Source organism: Tachyglossus aculeatus, chromosome X1 (assembly GCF_015852505.1).
Source record: "Tachyglossus aculeatus isolate mTacAcu1 chromosome X1, mTacAcu1.pri, whole genome shotgun sequence".
Classification (NCBI taxonomy): domain Eukaryota; kingdom Metazoa; phylum Chordata; class Mammalia; order Monotremata; family Tachyglossidae; genus Tachyglossus; species Tachyglossus aculeatus.
The window spans coordinates 21,767,045-21,784,738 of NC_052101.1; the positions used below are offsets into that span (position 1 = coordinate 21,767,045).

At 47.8% G+C, this 17,694-nt stretch overlaps 1 protein-coding gene across 6 annotated transcripts in view; it reads left to right on the forward strand.

The window, feature by feature from the left end:
• Nucleotides 1-17,694, forward strand: part of FBXW11 (F-box and WD repeat domain containing 11) — a 142,496-nt gene that overhangs the window by 86,163 nt on the left and 38,639 nt on the right. For 4 of the 6 annotated variants that reach the window (XM_038772352.1, XM_038772348.1, XM_038772350.1 and 1 more), the window contains 2 exons: nucleotides 44-106; nucleotides 13,375-13,600. In XM_038772352.1, coding sequence (XP_038628280.1) covers nucleotides 56-106; nucleotides 13,375-13,600 — 277 coding nt within the window. In that variant the 5' untranslated portion in view covers nucleotides 44-55. The remainder of the gene's footprint in view (nucleotides 1-43; nucleotides 107-13,374; nucleotides 13,601-17,694) is intronic. The other 2 variants (XM_038772349.1, XM_038772353.1) reach the window with 1 other exon arrangement.

Consider the following 17,694-nt stretch of genomic DNA (forward strand, 5'->3'; position numbering starts at 1 on the left):
AGCGTAATTCAAATAACTTTTTTTTTTTTCCTCCCCCTCTTAGAACACTTCAGTTATGGAGGATCAGAATGAAGATGAGTCCCCAAAGAAAAATACACTCTGGCAGGTGGGTGCAGGCTGCCCGGTTTTCTGAGCGTGCGTGAGTGTATGCGTACAGGTTGCCTGGTATTGTGTGAGTGAGAGAGAGAGAGAAAGAAAGAAAATATATCTGAGAGAATATGTAGTAAGCGGCCTGACCTTTCTCCTGAGGGAGGATAAACAGCAACGCTGTCTCTAACCCTCTGCCAATGATGCATCTAAGCATGGCAAAATTGTTGATTGAGATATCTGTAATAACTGAGATCTGTGAGCCTTGCGGCTCCGTGGGGGTATTAACAGTTAATTCACCTGCCCACAAATTTGTAGTAATTCCCTCTCGAATTAAGCTCAATGACCACCACTGACTTTGGGAAGAAGTTTAATTGATGTAGGAAATACTTGTGCCCCCTCCTCCCCCGGCCTTGTCACAGGGTTGTGAGCGTTTATCTTGAGATTCAGAAGAGGTCACTTCCAGAGCGGGGCAAGAAAATGCGTGTCTCCCAACTCTGTTGTAGTGTACTCTCCCAAGCGCTTAGTACAGTGCTCTGCGCACAGTAAGTGCTCAAAGATACCACTGATTGATTAATCAGGCTTCGGTAGAAATGACTGGAAGGAAGGTAGCGAAGGCCAGTACCTTTCCGACTTTCTGTAATGCTCACCAAGTGGGGGAAGCCCCTTATGCGTGGTTCTGGGCTGCCTTACTTGGCCAATTCAGTACGCTGAGGTAATAACCAAACCTTATTTTTGAGCACATGCTTACCAAGCCCTGCTTTTCACCCATTAAAAATGACAGGGTTAAAGGCAAATGGAGTCCGCTTGCTCAGTAAAAAAGTACTGTGGGTTCTGGACAGAACAGAAGATGAAGAAAGCCACTACTACAGTAGTTCTGTAGAAGAACCAGCTTCCAAAACAGAGAGAGCTCTTGAGTAACAGGGACTTACCCAATCTGGGTCCCAATGCGTGCAGTAGTGTTGCTCGGAGACCAGGATTTTCCCCGTGACTGGAAGCTTGTACACAATCAGAGATTCAGACGCAGATTGAAGGAGAGCAGCAGGAGAGGTCAAAGCCCCTTTCCTTCCTTAGGCTACTTGGTTATGTCTTGGGAAAATTTCTCGGCTTCTCCATTTGGCTCAGGAGAGGCCAGAGAAGGCTCCAAGTGTGTAATGAAGCAGAGTTAGCTGCTGTTCTAAGGGACCGTCCAGGTCGAATGTCTCATTTGCTCTAAGGAGTAGGCTGGGGTTTTTGAGGGATGGGCCTAAGTGGGGTGGGGACGGTCCTCTTTTGGAGCCAGAGTCAATCAGAGAGGAGTTAGCTCTCCTGCTGCTATCTCTCACGGCCTGGGTCTGGGTGATTATTTCCTGGGATTCATTCTGGGTTCATGTCTTTAGGCTCTGGAGGGACAAGGGGCAGCACAGGTGAATCAGGCCACTTTTCCTACAGCATGCCAGTGGTGTGGATTAATAAACTGCCGCATAACAGAAGGGCGGGAAAGGATGGAGGCGGGAGGGTGTGAATCGTCAGCCGTAGGTTGTTTCTGAAATAAATCAGAGGAATCATCATCATCATCACCATCAATCATATTTATTGAGCGCTTACTATGTGCAGAGCACTGTACTAAGCGCTTGGGAAGTACAAATTGGCAACATATAGAGACAGTCCCTACCCAACAGTGGGCTCACAGTCTAAAAGGGGGAGACAGAGAACAAAACCAAACATACTAACAAAATAAAATAAATAGAATAGATATGTACAAGTAAAATAAATAAATAAATAAATAAATAGAGCAATAAATATGTACAACCATATATACATATATACGGGTGCTGTGGGGAAGGGAAGGAGGTAAGACGGGGGGGATGGAGAGGGGGACGAGGGGGAGAGGAAGGAAGGGGCTCAGTGTGGGAAGGCCTCCTGGAGGAGGTGAGCTCTCAGCAGGGCCTTGAAGGGAGGAAGAGAGCCAGCTTGGCGGATGGGCAGAGGGAGGGCCTTCCAGGCCCGGGGGATGACGTGGGCCGGGGGTCGACGGCGGGACAGGCGAGAGCGAGGTACGGTGAGGAGATTAGCGGCGGAGGAGCGGAGGGTGCGGGCTGGGCAGTAGAAGGAGAGAAGGGAGGTGAGGTAGGAGGGGGCGAGGTGATGGACAGCCTTGAAGCACAGGGTGAGGAATTTCTGCCTGATGCGCAGATTGATCGGTAGCCATCGGAGGTTTTTGAGGAGGGGAGTAACATGCCCAGAGCGTTTCTGGACAAAGATAATCCGGGCAGCAGCATGAAGTATGGATTGAAGTGGAGAGAGACACGAGGATGGGAGATCAGAGAGAAGGCTGGTGCAGTAGTCCAGACGGGATAGGATGAGAGCTTGATTGAGCAGGGTAGCAGTTTGGATGGAGAGGAAAGGGCGGATCTTGGCAGTGTTGCGGAGCTGAGACCGGCAGGTTTTGGTGACGGCTTGGATGTGAGGGGTGAATGAGAGAGCGGAGTCGAGGATGACACCAAGGTTGCGGGCTTGTGAGACGGGAAGAATGGTAATGCCGTCAACAGAGATGGGAAAGTCAGGAAGAGGACAAAGTTTGGGACACAGATGTCAGGGGAGAACCAATAGTACGTATCGTGCCAAAGGGTTAATTACAGGCCAAAGGCATCGTGGTAAAATTCCTTAACAACCTTACAGATAAATTCAAAAATCTGCTGGCCTGCGACAGTTTTAACAAGGCCGTAATGCTTTCCAGGATTCCAAGAATGCGTGTATCGCTGTTTACTGTGCCTATGTAGTCACAGCATTCCCCTTTTTGTGAGTCTGTACATATTTATTTAGTACCCATAGGATGGATAGACTGTCTGGATGCTTCAAGGGGAGGGGTGGCGGGGTGGCAAATAAAAGAGTTCTCCCGGGCTGTACTCTTGAGACCCTGTTCCCCTACTCGAGCTAGTCTTGTTTCAGTGCACTCATGCCAAACAGGATCTGCTAAGAGTTGGGGGAGAAGAAAGATGAAACATTTTTTTGATGGTTGTCTTTAAATGGAGAGGGAGAAATGAAGACAGAGGATTAAGGATAGGAGAAGAGGGAATTTATGGGAGGGAGACGGGTCATTTTTCTCAGTTAGGGCTTTTGACCTCTCTTTGATGGGCGAAGAATGGGCCGAAATGTCAGCTAGCTAACCTTTTGAGAGGAAGCAGCGTGGCTCAGTGGAAAGAGCACAGGCTTGGAAGTCAGAGGTCATGGGTTTGAATCCTGCTACTCCACTTGTCAGCTGTGTGACCTTGGGCAAGCTTCTCTGTGCCTCAGTTACCTCATCTGTGAAATGAGGATTAAGACTGTGAGCCCCACGTGGGACAACCTGATCACCTTGTATCCCTCCAGCTCTTAGAGCAGTGCTTAGCATATAGTAAGCTCTTAACAAATACCATCATTATTATTTAGACTGTGAGCCCACTGTTGGGTAGGGACTGTCTCTATATGTTGCCAACTTGTACTTCCCAAGCGCTTAGTACAGTGCTCTGCACACAGTAAGCACTCAATAAATACGATTGATGATGATGATGATTATCTTTGCTATTCGTCGTCAGCCACGTGGTAAAGAAGCACAGGAGAAAAGGAATACAACCAAGTTCCACCATCCTTTTATTATTAATAAGCTCAGTTAGAAATGTGAAAAGTAGCCATGTAAATAGGCACTTCATCTGGTAAAACACCTCTGTCTTGCATTGGACTTAAAATAATGCCTCATAAAGAGGCATTAACTTCTGTGTGCCTCAGTGACCTCATCTGTAAAATGGGGATTAAGACTGTGAGCCCCACGTGGGACAAGCTGATCACCTTGTATCCACCCCAGCGTTTAGAACAGTGCTTCGCACATAGTAAGCGCTTAACAAACGCCATCATAATTATTATTATTTTGCTCCACTTATTCAGATTTTTTATGTTGCAACCTCTCTAATTAATTTAGAACGGCGAGCTCCTCTTTTGTAAGACATCCTAAAGGCCCCGGAAGGGTTTGGTAAAAATCCCAGAAGTTTGCTCTTGCTGGAAGCGGGGCGGGGAAATGGGTCTCCCAAGGGATGATCCGGTCTGGAATCGGGATGAAGCCAAAAGACATTTCAGGCGGCCGGGGCGAGCCCATCTCCGTGCTTCCTGCTTGGGGTGGCTGAACATGCTGCACCACGGATTCCCCTGCTCCTTGGCATTGTGCTTTTAGTACATTCAGCCCCCTGCGTGGACTCTCTTAAAATACTGGGTCTTGGACCCCCATTGTTAATCCTAAAGGAGGATGCACTTTAAATAGCCAGCACTTTCTCTCCAAAAGATGTTAGTCCGGGCGGGCTGTCAGTGGTTCAGAATACTGTCTGGGAGAGCAGGATTTAAAACTGAAAATGACAACTCTGTTTATTTATTACTCTATTTATTTATTACTCTATTTATTTATTTATTACTCTATTTATTTTTTACCCTATTTATTTATTTATTTATTTTGCTTGTACATATCTATTCTATTTATTTTATTTTGTTAGTATGTTTGGTTTTGTTCTCTGTCTCCCCCTTTTAGACTGTGAGCCCACTGTTGGGCAGGGACTGTCTCTATATGTTGCCAATTTGTACTTCCCAAGTGCTCTGCACATAGTAAGCGCTCAATAAATACGATTGATGTTGATGATGATGATGATGACAAGAGTAGTCCAACACGGAAGCAGTTCACCTAAGGTGTAACACAGGGGTGGATTTAGTATTTTGCTGCCATTGGTACTAAGCTTTTTTAAATCCTGTCTGGGAGAGCAGGATTTAAAACTGAAAATGACAGAGTAGTCCAACACAGAAGCAGTTCACCTAAGTTGTAACACAGGGGAGGATTTAGTATTTTGCTGCCATTGGTACTAAGCTTTTTTAAATCTTGTCTGGGAGAGCAGGATTTAAAGCTGAAAATGACAGAGTAGTCCAGCACAGAAGCAGTTCACCTAAGGTGTAACACAAGGGTGGATTTTGTATTTTGCTGCCATTGGTACTAAGCTTTTTTAAATCCTGTCTGGGACAGCAGGATTTAAAACTGAAAATGACAGAGTAGTCCAACACGGAAGCAGTTCACCTAAGGTGTAACACAGGGGTGGATTTAGTATTTTGCTGCCATTGGTACTAAGCTTTTTGCTGCACTTTAGTTTAGAATAATAATAATGATGATGATGATGGCATTTGTTAAGTGCTTACTATGTGCCAAGCACTGTTCTGAGGGCTGGGGGGGATACAAGGTGATCAGGTTGTCCCACGTGGGGCTCACAGTCTTAATCCCCATTTTACAGATGAGGTAACTGAGGCCCAGAGAAGTGAAGTGACTTGCCAAAGTTACAAAGCTGACAAGCGGCGGAGCTGGGATTAGAACCCACGACCTCTGGCTCCCAAGCCCGGGCTCTTTCCACTGAGCCACGCTGCTTCTCTTATATATATTACATATCTCTTATATATAAAAATTAAAATGATGAGACCATTGTTTCAGTCAATATAATAGCAATAACAATAATAATAATAATTGTATTTAAGCACTTACTATGTGCCAGGCACTGTACTGAATGCTGGGGTAGATACAAGGTAATCAAATTGCACTCGGCCCACGACTCACGTGGGATTCACAGCCTTAATCGCCATTTTACAGGAGCTTTATGGGGGAACCGAGGCAGTGAAGTGATTTGCCCAAGCCCGCACAGCAAACAAGTTGAGGAGCCGGGATTAGAACCCAGGTCCTTCCGACTCCCAGGCTGTGCTGCTGCTCTAATTCTAGAATATTATGAGCTTGCTTTGCACTTTTACAATACCTCGCCCTCCCTTTCAGCAAACCGGTGTCATCGTGAGCGCTAGATGACAAAGAATCGGAATACTTTCCAGTTTTTCGTTGGGCCCACTGCCTTCGTATCCTCAACCCCCAGCTCTCTTCTGGACCCACTGCAGTAAGGTTTTCCACCCGTTTGCTCTGCTGAGGCTGCGCTTTCTAAGGTCACCAATGGCCTCTTTCTAGCCAAGCCCGAAGGATTATGCCCCCACCCTAATCCTCCTCAAACTCCCAGCTGCTTTCGACACGGTAGACCATCTCCTCCACTCTGAACCGGTCAGGCCTCGGTTTTCCTGATGTTGTACTACCGGAGTTCTCCGCCTCCTATCTCCTCCTTTCATTTATTCATGCAGTCGTATTTGTTGAGCGCTTACCGTGTGTAAAGCACTGTACTAAGTGCTCGGTAGAATACAGTATAACAACCAGAAGACACATTCCTGCCCACAGTGAGCTCACAGTCTAAAGGGGGAGACAGACATTAATATAAATAAAAAGATAGGTAAATCCTCCTCGGATTTGTGTGCCGGCTCCTCTTCCGCCTAACATCCTGTTAGCGTGGGCTCACCTGCTCAATTTGCCTCAGCTTCCTTCCCCGTGCCGGACCACTCCAAAAATCGATCCATCGTGACCACTCACGTGGCTGGCAATCTACATCTTCTCCTCCTTCCAGGATCTGATGTCCAAGGGCACCTCCAACTCCAATATGTATGAAACTCCCCTTCCCTCATACCCATAGCTCCTCCTGATTTTTCCATCTCTGTCGACAGCACCTCTGTTTATTCATTCATTCATTCAGTCGTATTTATTGAGCACTTTACTGTGTGCAGAGCGCTTGGGAAGTACAATCTGGCAACATATAGAGACGGTCGCTACCCAACAACGGACCACAAAACAGAACATGTGGTCAGGTGTCAAGTCATCAGAATAAATAGAAGTAAAGCTAGATGCACATCATTGACAAAATAAATAGGATAGTAAATGTGTACGAGTAAAATAGAGTAATAAATCTGTAAAAACATATATACAGGTGCTGTGGGGAGGGGAAGGAGGTAGGGCGGGGGGGATGGGGAGGGGGAGGAGGGGGCTCAGTGTGGGAAGGCCTCCTGGAGGAGGTGAGCTCTCAGTAGGGCTTTGAAGGGAGAAAGAGAGCTAGCTTGGCGGATGTGCGGAGGGAGGGCATTCCAGGCCAGGGGGAGGACGTGGGCCGGGGGTCGACGGCGGGACAGGCGAGAACGAGGCACAGTGAGGGGATTAGCGGCAGAGGAGCGGAGGGTGCGGGCTGGGCTGGAGAAGGAGAGAAGGGAGCTGAGGTAGGAGGGGGAGAGGTGATGGACAGCCTTGAAGCCCAGGGTGAGGAGTTTTTGCTTGTTGCGTAGGTTGACTGGTAGCCACTGGAGTGCCTGCTATATGCCAGGCACTGTACGAAGTCCCACGTGGGGCTCACGGTCTTAATCCCCATTTTACAGCTGAGGTAACCGAGTCACAGAGAAGTTAAGGGATTGCCCAAGGTTGCGCAACAGGCAAGTGGCAGAACTGGAATTAGAACCCAGGTCCATCCGAGTCCCAGGCCCGTGCTCTGTCCACAGAGCCATCCTGCTTCTGCTCCTCTTTGACTCCTCGTTGTCTGTCAACTCGCCTCTTCGGCCTTCTGCCGTGTCCCGACAGTTCTTCCCATCAATCAGCCAGTCACTGGTTATTTTTTGAGTGCTTCCCCCGAGCCCGTTGTTGGGTAGGAACCGTCTCTATACGTTGCCGACTTGTGCTTCCCAAGCTCTTAGTCCAGTGCTCTGCACACAGTAAGCGCTCAATAAATGCGATTGAATGAATGAATTAATGATTAAGTGCTTGGGAGAGTACAGCATAGCAGAGTTGGTAGACACATTCAGCACCTCCCTGATCCACCCCTTCCTCTCCACCCAAACCGCTCCCATCCTGTTCCAGTCATATCATGGCTAGACTGCGGTATCAGCCTCCCTGCCGGCTTCCCAGTGGGCAGCCTGTCCCACCTCCGATCCGTTTCGCGGCCGCCGTACAGATTGTCTTCCTTAAGTATCCACTGCCGTCCCGCGCCCCTCCTCTTAAAACAAAGCTCCTCACAGTTGGCTTCAAGGCTCTCCACCAGTTCGCTCCATCACACCTACATGCCCTCGTTGCCTGCTATTCCCGAACTCTTTATTTCCCCTCCTTTGCAGCTAACCACCAGCCTCCATCCCTCCCCTTCACATTATTTCCCAGCTTGAAACTCCTCCCCTGTCCAAATTCAACTGACCGCAACACCCCCCAAGTGCAAATCCCTCCCCAAACGCGAATCCCTCCCCAAATCCCATCTCCTCCAAAAAGCGGCCCCACAATGAGTTTTCACCGTCCCCAAATCATTCAGTCATTCGTATTTATTGAGCGCTTACTGTGTGCAGAGCACTGTGCTAAGCACTTGGGAAGTACAAGTTGGCAACATCTAGAGACGGTCCCTACCCAGCAGTGGGCTCACAGTCTAGAAGGGGGAGACAGAGAACAAAACATATTAACAAAATAAAATAGAGTAATAATAGAAAAATAAATAAAATAAATAAATCGTATCTCTCCATCAGCCAATCTGAGCGGTTAAGAATTTACTGTGTTTACTGCCCAGTTGCGCCATTTTTGGCATAATTTTTGAAACCCAAAAGCAGAGGAGGGGCTGTTATGTAGGAAATTCAGTCAAGCAACAAGGGGGAGGAGGAGAAAAAATAAGAGGAAAGCAGAGAAGCAGCATGGCCTGGTGGAAAGGGCACGGTCTTGGAAGCCAGAGGCCCTGGATTCTGATTCCAGCTCCACCCCATACCTGCTGGGTGATCTTGGGCAGGCCATTGAACGTCTCTGTGCCTCAGTTTCTTCATCTCAAAATTGGGAATGTTTTCTCAGACTGTGGTCCCCATGTGTCCGGCCTGATTATGTCAGTCTATCTTGGGGCATAGTACAGAGCCTGGCACACCGTAAACAATTAATAAATACCACAGTTATTTGGGGAGAAGGAAGAGGAAGGTAAGAAGGCCTTGAGTCTCCCAACTGCGGCACTCAATGAATTGGTGGGGGGTGGCTTTTCTTCCTAGAATTTGCAAGGCTCATTGAAAAAAACTCCTGTGGCCAGAGCCTATAAGCATAGTCTAATCCTTCCCCTTTCTTCCCCAGTGTGGGCCTCTATTACTGTGTACAAAAATAATCTTTTATTTCCTCCCTGAAAATCAGATGGGGCGGGGCGGGGTGGCTTGCATTGTGTGTTGGAGGCAATTATGCAAGTAAATAGGTTATTTATATCCATCTTTGAGCACTTTTGTATGTATGTGCATTCAGTTGTACATTCAATTTATTTTGACTAATCTATTTATAACCCTTTTTATGTCTCCCTTCCCCCATTGGTGTGTAAGTTCCTTGTGGGCTGGGAAGGAGTCTCTTCTTTGCTTTAAATTTCCCAAATGTTTAGTATGGGCATTGTACCCAAGGGGTGCTTAATAAACACTATTACTGTGATTTATTTTGTGGTCCACACAATCCTTTTTTTATATCTCTCGGTATTAAAGAAGCAAGACAAAAAACCAGATCCCCCCATGGCTGCTTCCACCACCTAAGGAAACCCATTCCGTTGTTCGCTTTGTTGCAGGAGGTCCATCTATTTTGTAGAGTGCAAATTGCAATCGAAAAGGTAGATATCGGTACCTCGCTTTATTAATATAAGCGTTTTTAGTCCATTTTCCATTAGTCCTGTTCTCCCTCCCCCTCTCCCTCCTGTTAAGCGTGGTCATCTGAGCCAGGGCCTAGATCCTCACTGGTTTAGGATGTCCCAGTTGAATTTCATCTTGCCGTATGATATCTGAAGGCTTGCCCTCAAGAAATTAGTGAGGTTCTAGTGCCAACTGGACAATTTGGGCTTGTACTAAGGCAGGCCGTGGATCCGCTTTGACCAGAGACCAATCTAGGCCCATCCTTCAGGGGATCTCAGTTAGAGTTCAACTGTGGCCAGGAAGACAGGTGCTGCTCGATGGCGACTCTGCTTCTTCATTTATAATAATAATAATAATAATAATAATAATAATAATAGCATTTATTAAGCACTTACTATGTGCCAAGCACCGTTCTAATCACTGGGGAGGTTACAAGGTGATCAGGTTGTCCCACGGGGGGCTCACAGTCTTCATCTCCATTTTACAGATGAGGTAACAGAGGCACAGAGAAGTGACGTGACTTGCCCAAAGTCAACCAATCAGTCGTATTTATTGAGCGCTTGCTGTGTGCAGAGCAGTGTACTAAGCGCTTGGGAAGTCCAAGTTGGCAACGTATAGAGACAGTCCCTACCCAACATCATCATCATCATCATCATCAATCGTATTTATTGAGCGCTTACTATGTGCAGAGCACTGTACTAAGCGTTTGGGAAGTCCAAGTTGGCAACATAGAGAGACAGTCCCTACCCAACAGTGGGCTCACAGTCTAAAAGGGGGAGACAGAGAACAAAACCAGTAACAAAATAAAATAAATAGAATAGACATGTACAAGTGAAATAAATAGAGTAATAAATATGTACAAACATATGTATATATATATATATATATATATATATACATATATATATATACAGTCAAGTCAAGCAGCTGACAGTTGGCAGAGCCGGGATTTGAACCCATGACCTCTGACTCCAAAGCCCGGGCTCTTTCCCCTGAGCCGAGCTGCTTCTCCAGCCAAGCTGCTTGGCGACCTATGGGATTCCCATTTTCGTCACTGAGTTGCAGGGCGAGCTGGGGCTGCTCTTCTCTCCTGCCCCGGCGCCCATAGGCGCAAGCGTCCCCCTACCCGGTGCCCACGGGGATCGGGGTGCAGGCCGGCTACCTTGCAGCCAGCGCAGGTGGCAGAGCAGGCAGGGGAAAGCGGTGGTTTGCCCCCTGGGACCCTGGAGGAGGGCAGGGCTCCTCGCCATGGGCATTGGATGTGGGCAGAGGAGCAGCATGTGGCCTGCCCCCAGGAGCATGGATATGGAGAATGCCAAGGGGCTCTCCTGCACCTCGCTCTGGCCTCCTGCCCGGAGGCCTGCCCTACCTGCCTTATCTCTGCCAAGGGTGACTCGGGAGCCAGCACTGGCCGGTAATAATAAAAATAATAATTATGGTATTTGCTAAGCGCCTACTATGTGCTAGGCACTGTGCTAAGCACTGGGGTGGATGCAAGCCAGTTGGGTTGGACACAGTCCCTGTCCCACATGGTGATCACGGTCTCCATCCCCGCTTTCCACATGAGGGACTGAGGCCCAGAGAAGTGAACCCACTGTTGGGTAGGGACTGTCTATATATGTTGCCACCTTGTCCTTCCCAAGCGCTTAGTACAGTGCTCTGCACACAGCGCTCAATAAAGATGATTGATTGATTGAAGTGACCTGCCACATGGCAGCAGACAAGTGGCAGAGCCAGGATTAGGGCCCATGGCCTTCGAACTCCCAAGCCCGTGCTCTATCCACTAGACCACACTGCTTCTCAGCACTTAGAACAGTGCTTTGCACATAGTAAGCGCTTAACAAATACCATTATTATTATTATTATTATTCTCTGTAGTCCAGCCCACCGCTGCAGCAGTTCCCATTAGATTCCTGGGCTGCCCGGGTTGGGGCACGGTGGGAGGGGGCCTCCTCCCCATGGAAATTTCGGGTGGGTGAGGAGAGAGGAACTCATTATTAGGCAGGTCTTTACTAGAACCTGCGTTCTAATCCGGGCTCCACCACTTGCCTGCCGTGACCTTGAGCAAATCACTTCACTTCTCTGTGCTTCGGGTTCCTCATCTGTAAAATAAGGATTAAGACCATAAGCTCCATGTGGGACATGAACTGTGTCCCATCCGATCAGCGTTTATCTACCCCAGGGCGTAGTAGGGTGTCTGGCATATATTAAGCACTCAACAGACGCCCTAAAAACAAAGTGTGGCTTTTCAGCCCTTAAGGGGACCGTGCCCCCAGCCTCAGTGTCTGAAGTGACCTGTGAGCGGCAGTGGAGAAGGAAGAGAAGTGCCAATGCTGCGTGCACCATTTCCTTCCTCTTCCTTCAGCCCCACTTCATACCTCCGTCCCCTTTCCCCTTTTCTCACTCCTCTGTTTGGTTTTGTTCTCTGTCTCCCCCTTTTAGACTGTGAGCCCACTGTTGGGTAGGGACTGTCTCTATGTGTTGCCAATTTGTACTTCCCAAGCGCTTAGTACAGTGCTCTGCGCACAGTAAGCGCTCAATAAATACGATTGATGATGATGATCCCTCCTCTTCTCTTCTCTCCTCTCCCCCCTGCCCCCTTCCTGCTTCTTCCTCCCTCTCCCCCCGCCCCTCCTTTTTCCATTCCTTCTGCACCCCGGTTCTGGGTTATAATGGCAACCAACCATCCTGAGTAAAACCTCATGAGTGCATTTTTCATTCTTTTTGCAGGATGTGGGAATATGCCTGCCTATCCATTAATTCCCCCACGCCGCACACACACACTTAAGAGGCTGGAGAGGAGCTTGGCCTTGCCATGGCCTTTCTCTGATTCATTCTCTCTTCCCCCACCCGTTTGCCAGCCTCAGGGGACTGTGCTGCAGTCTGAAGGAACAGTTCAAAATGGTTTGGGCCCCGCAGAAACGGTTCTCAGGGGCTGGGATAAGCCCAAATATCAACCCCACTGTCCTCGGCACAGTCTTCCTGCCCGGGAATCAGGGGCGGGAAGTCTCCTCGCCCCACTCCTCTGCGTGCTTGTTGCTTGGCTACTGTATCAAAATGAGGAAGTGCTTTGGTTTATGGTGAAGTTATTTAATTGACATTCCTCTCTTGTAAAAGTACATTAGTTTTCCGGTGTAGACTTTTTTTTACCAGAGAAGCAGTCTAGTGCCTAGTGGATAGAGCATGGGCTTGGGAGTCGGAAGGACCTGGGTTCTAATCCCGGCTCTTCCACGTGTCTGCTGTGTGACCATGGGCAAGTCACTTCACTTTTCTGGGCCTCAGTTACTTGATCCGTAAAATGGGGATTAAGACTGTGAGCCCCATGTGGGGTAGGGACTATGATTTGTATGATTTGCATTATTTGCCTGCAACCACGTCAGCGCTTAGTCCACTGCCTGGCACATAGTAAACACTTAACTGATACAGCAGAATACCAACCAGTTTAAGTGAGTTCATAAGATCCTCTAGACTGTTAGTTCCTGGTGGGCAGGAAAAATGCCTGCCAACTCTGTGCTACTATACTCTTCCAAGCATTAGTACAGTACTGTGCATACAGTAAACCCTCAATAAATACCATCGACTGATTATATATATATATATATATATATATATATACTCTTCCAAGCATTAGTACAGTACTGTGCATACAGTAAACCCTCAATAAATACCATCGAATGATTGTTTATGTATGTCAGAAAAAGTGTTTTCATGTTCCAGATGTGGATTTTACATGACCGCAATGTTCATCAACGTACTGATTATTTCTTATGTTTATTTTTTAAACAGATAAGCAATGGAACGTCATCTGTGATCGTGTCCAGGAAACGGCCCTCCGAAGGCAACTACGAAAAGGAAAAAGACTTGTGTATTAAATATTTCGACCAGTGGTCTGAATCAGATCAGGTTGAATTTGTGGAGCATCTTATTTCACGAATGTGTCACTACCAGCATGGTCATATTAACTCTTACTTGAAGCCCATGTTACAGCGGGACTTCATCACCGCCTTACCAGGTAACTGTACTTCTTTCGAATGGGTTGGGAGTTGCAGGGGCCGAATATGAAGTTAGCATGTACCTGGAGCTCTTTCTGCATGCTGGCCTTGTTCATTTTTTACTCCGTGGACACAACTAAAGGGAATTTGCGAGGCTGGATGTCTGTAGGGAACCTGAGGAGTTATGTCTGTGATTATCTGCATTGACCACTGGATGCCAGTGTTGTTCTATCCTTTTGTTACTTTGTGGCTGGGATTATATATATTTTTATTTATATATGTATGTATGTATATATATATATATATATATATATATATATATAAATAATATGTGTGTGTGTTTGTGTAATATATTTTCTATATTTTCAAGTAGCCACCTTGGTCACATAGGCATAAGGAGTATCTAAACCCAACTGAAAAGGTTCTATATCCAGTTTTTCTGCCGCTAGACATCTTCGTACGACCTACCTTACCAGAGGCACCTTTTTTATTTTGAGAACCATTTCAAATGTCATTTTTTTTTGTTCTGTTATGTTTTTAACCGTATGCTTTTAGAAGAAAAATCCGGCTCCAATTTAGTGAAGTCACCCGGAGCAAATATTTCCTAGTACTCAACTTCCTTTCTTGTTTGGGGAAGTTTAATGATTTTAGATGGCCAAAAGAGGTTCCATGAGCCATTCTTTTAGCCCCGCGGTGTTGGTAGAAAAATGTGCTGTCCCTTGTCAACGCCAATGCCCAGCTCTCTGCTGGCACCCTCCCACCAGGCACGCCAAGTGGGTTTGAGGGCTCTGTGAGCGCTGTGGATTGGACCCTGGAGGTCAACGGTCCAGAAATTCACTTTAGCGGGGCGCTGCTGCTGCCGTCGCCGGGGCACTAGGGTGGCCAACTGTCGGTAAAGCCCGGAAGATATTTTGGTGACTAAAAATCCAGCAACAGTTGGTTTCCACAAGCCACAGCCCCAGTGCTTTCAGCAGCAACTGCGGCGGGCACGGCTGGTTGAATTTGCACCGGGTTGACAATCCTGCCTGGCTCTGGGTACAGAGTACCCGTGAGCTTAATGCCAGGAGCTGATGAAATCCTTGTAGGCCCCTAGCAGCCACCCCACAATTTTCAGTTGCGACTAGCATGGGGGAGCTGGACTTTTCAAGCAGTCAGTCGATCAGTGGATGGAGTTATCAATCAGTCATATTTATTGAGCGCTTACTGTGTGCAGAACACTGTACTAAGCACTTGGGAGAGTACAGTAGAACAATATACCAAATACATTCCTTACAGTGAGTTTACAGTCTTGAAGTGTGAAGGTTGTGAGGGCATTAAGGGCCAGCTGAAGGAAATGGAAGGCTACTGCCCGTAAAGATGGTGCTTCCTCCTGGGGAGAGAGAAGGGCCTAAAGCATGATTGGGGGGCCTTAGAGTCTGGTGGCCACCCAGGGCAAGGTTCATCAGCACAGGAGTTGAGGCGCTTAGCTTTGCCCTCAGGCCCTGCCATACCAAGCCCGTGTTTGTTGCCCTTCTCAGCCATCCAAATCTGAGAGCACATTCTGTCCACCACAGACCTCAGCATTGCTCTAGAGAGACCGTTTGCCAGGTGGTTTTATTAAGCGCTTAGTACGGTGCTTTGCACACAATAAGTGCGCAATTCATTCATTCAGTTGTATTTATTGAGCGCTTACTCTGTGCAGAGCACTGTAATAAGCGCTTGGGAAGTACAAGTTGGCAACATAGAGACGGTCCCTACCCAACAGCGGGCTCACAGTCTAGAAGTAAATACGATTGAATGAAATGAATGAGTCCAGTGAGTATATGTCAGACCGCAGAGACCAGGGTGATAATATAAAAAAAGCAGGGCTGGGTGTGGGGGGCGGGTGTCTCATATGTTCACCTTCAGCCTGAGCTCCAGGGTGGCATTCTGAAACACAGGCAGTCATTGTTGTGCTGAGGGGTGGTACCAAACTGAAAAATCTAGAAGGAAATAAATCCCATTATCATTATTGTCATCATCTCTAGATGAAGTGTTGCAGTATGCTGAGACTGCGGTAGAGAGATACAAGGTCAATCAGAGGAGACAGCCCCTCTTCTGTATAGGGTAGGGAGAGTAGGTATTTTTTTTTTCCTCTTTCTCATAGCATAGTGAAGAGCTTACTATGTGCCAACACTGTACTGATCGCTGGGCTAGATCTAATCAGGTTGGATACCGTGCATGTCCCACATGGGGCCCATAGTCTTTATCCTCATTTTACAGGTAAGGTAACCGAGGCACAGAGAAGTTGAGTGGCTTGCCCCAGGTCACACAGCAGGCAAGTGGCAGAGCCAGGATTAGAACCCAGGTCCTTCTGGTTCCCAGGCCCGTGCTTTATCCACTAAGCCACGCTGCTTCTTATCGCTCCCAGTTTTACAAATAAGGAAGCTGATCCACAGAGAGGTTAAGTGGCTCGCTCAGGGTCACATACTGGCAAGTGGCGGTGCTGGTGGCCTGGTCTTTCTGAGCTGTGTGAATCTAGAACCCTCTGTGGATTCCCTTGTGTTTTATTTGTTTATTTTTTTGGTTCTGTTTTGCTCAGTCAGGGAAGAATAAAACTATTCTCTCTTTAGGAATAGATCTATAGTGTAGCAGGGCATCGTATAGGACCATCTTGGCCGATGTCAGATGTCAACACATGTCAGAGTAGGATAGAATCGTTCCCTTGGTTTCACTGAGTGCCTTGATTTGCTGCAGCTTTTTGTCCAGCAGATCCAGTTTCGCTTTGAAGAAACTATTCGTGAGTCCCACACTATCGGTTCGTTACTTAGTAATGATAATAGTAATAACAGTGGTATTTAAGCACGTACATGGCTCTGATCGGGTCGGACACAGCCCCCGTTGTCCCTCGTTGAGCTCACAGTCAAAGTAGGAGAGGGGACAGGTATTTAACCCCCGTTTTTGCAGGTCAGTCAGTCAGTGATATTTATTTGAGCCCTTACTGTGTGCAGAGTGTTGGACTGGGTGCTTGCCAGCTGAAACTGAGGCTCAGCTGGACCCTAAAAGGTTCGGGGCTCGACATGAAAACCCCGGCCTTAGATAGCCGAGATAAACGTTGGGAAAGGGGACCTCGGCAGGGCAAACGTCTTTGGGTTTAAGTTACAAATGTGGGCCTAGTGTATTCTAAAAAGACATTTATCGAAGTGGGCCATTGGAAAGAGCACAACTTTGGGTGTCGGGAGACCTGAGTTCTAGTCCTGGCACTACAACCGAGCGGGCTGCCCGCTGGCAGTTTGCCATGTGTGGGGAAGGTTTCGGACTGCGGAACCTTCCGGGGCGTTTTGTGAGGTAGCCGGGCTCAGCGGGAATCCAGAAAAGTGTGGCCAAGTGGATAGAGCCCACGCCTAGGGAATCAGAAGGACCTGGGTTCTCATCCTGGCTGCACCCCTTCTCTGCTGGGTGACTTCCAGGAAATCGCTTGTTTTCTTGGTGTCTATTAGCTCATCTGGAAAATGGGGATTAAGACCGTGAGCCCCATGTGGGACGTGGACCGTGCTCAACCTGATTCGCTGGTATCTCTCCCGGCGGTTAGGACAATTAGGACAACGCTTGGCACATAGTAAGCGCTTAACAAATACCTAAAAAGAAAAAGAGCCACCTCACGTTGGGCAGCAAGGATGGCAGCGGCTACCAAGGTAACCTGCTGGGCCGTGGTGTTCCGGCACCGGGCCTGCAGTCACCACTTCGGCTCTAAGTGGGTCTTGTATGTACCAAGTCTTTGCAGGTGGGCTTCTGCGGCATCCTGTACCCCTCCTCTGCCCAGCTAGACTAGCTCCGGGCAGTCCAGGGCCAGGAGGAATACAACCGACAGGATGGGGACGGGAGAGTGAGAGTGCCACTGTGCTAGCCCCCATCGTTCCGCTCAGCTGCTCCTTTGGAAAAGGTTTTTAATCCCGCAGTTTCAGAACCCAGGCTGACCTGTCGGCCTTGCTTGGGGCGACTCCTTAATCGCTCTGTGCACTTGGGAAAGGTGGAGATTGAAAATTTGGACACACTGCGGAAAATCATAGGCTATAAACTCGTTACAGGCAGAGAACGTGTCTGCTAATGATTCCATATTTTGCTCTCCCAAGTACCTCGTACAGTACTCTGCGCT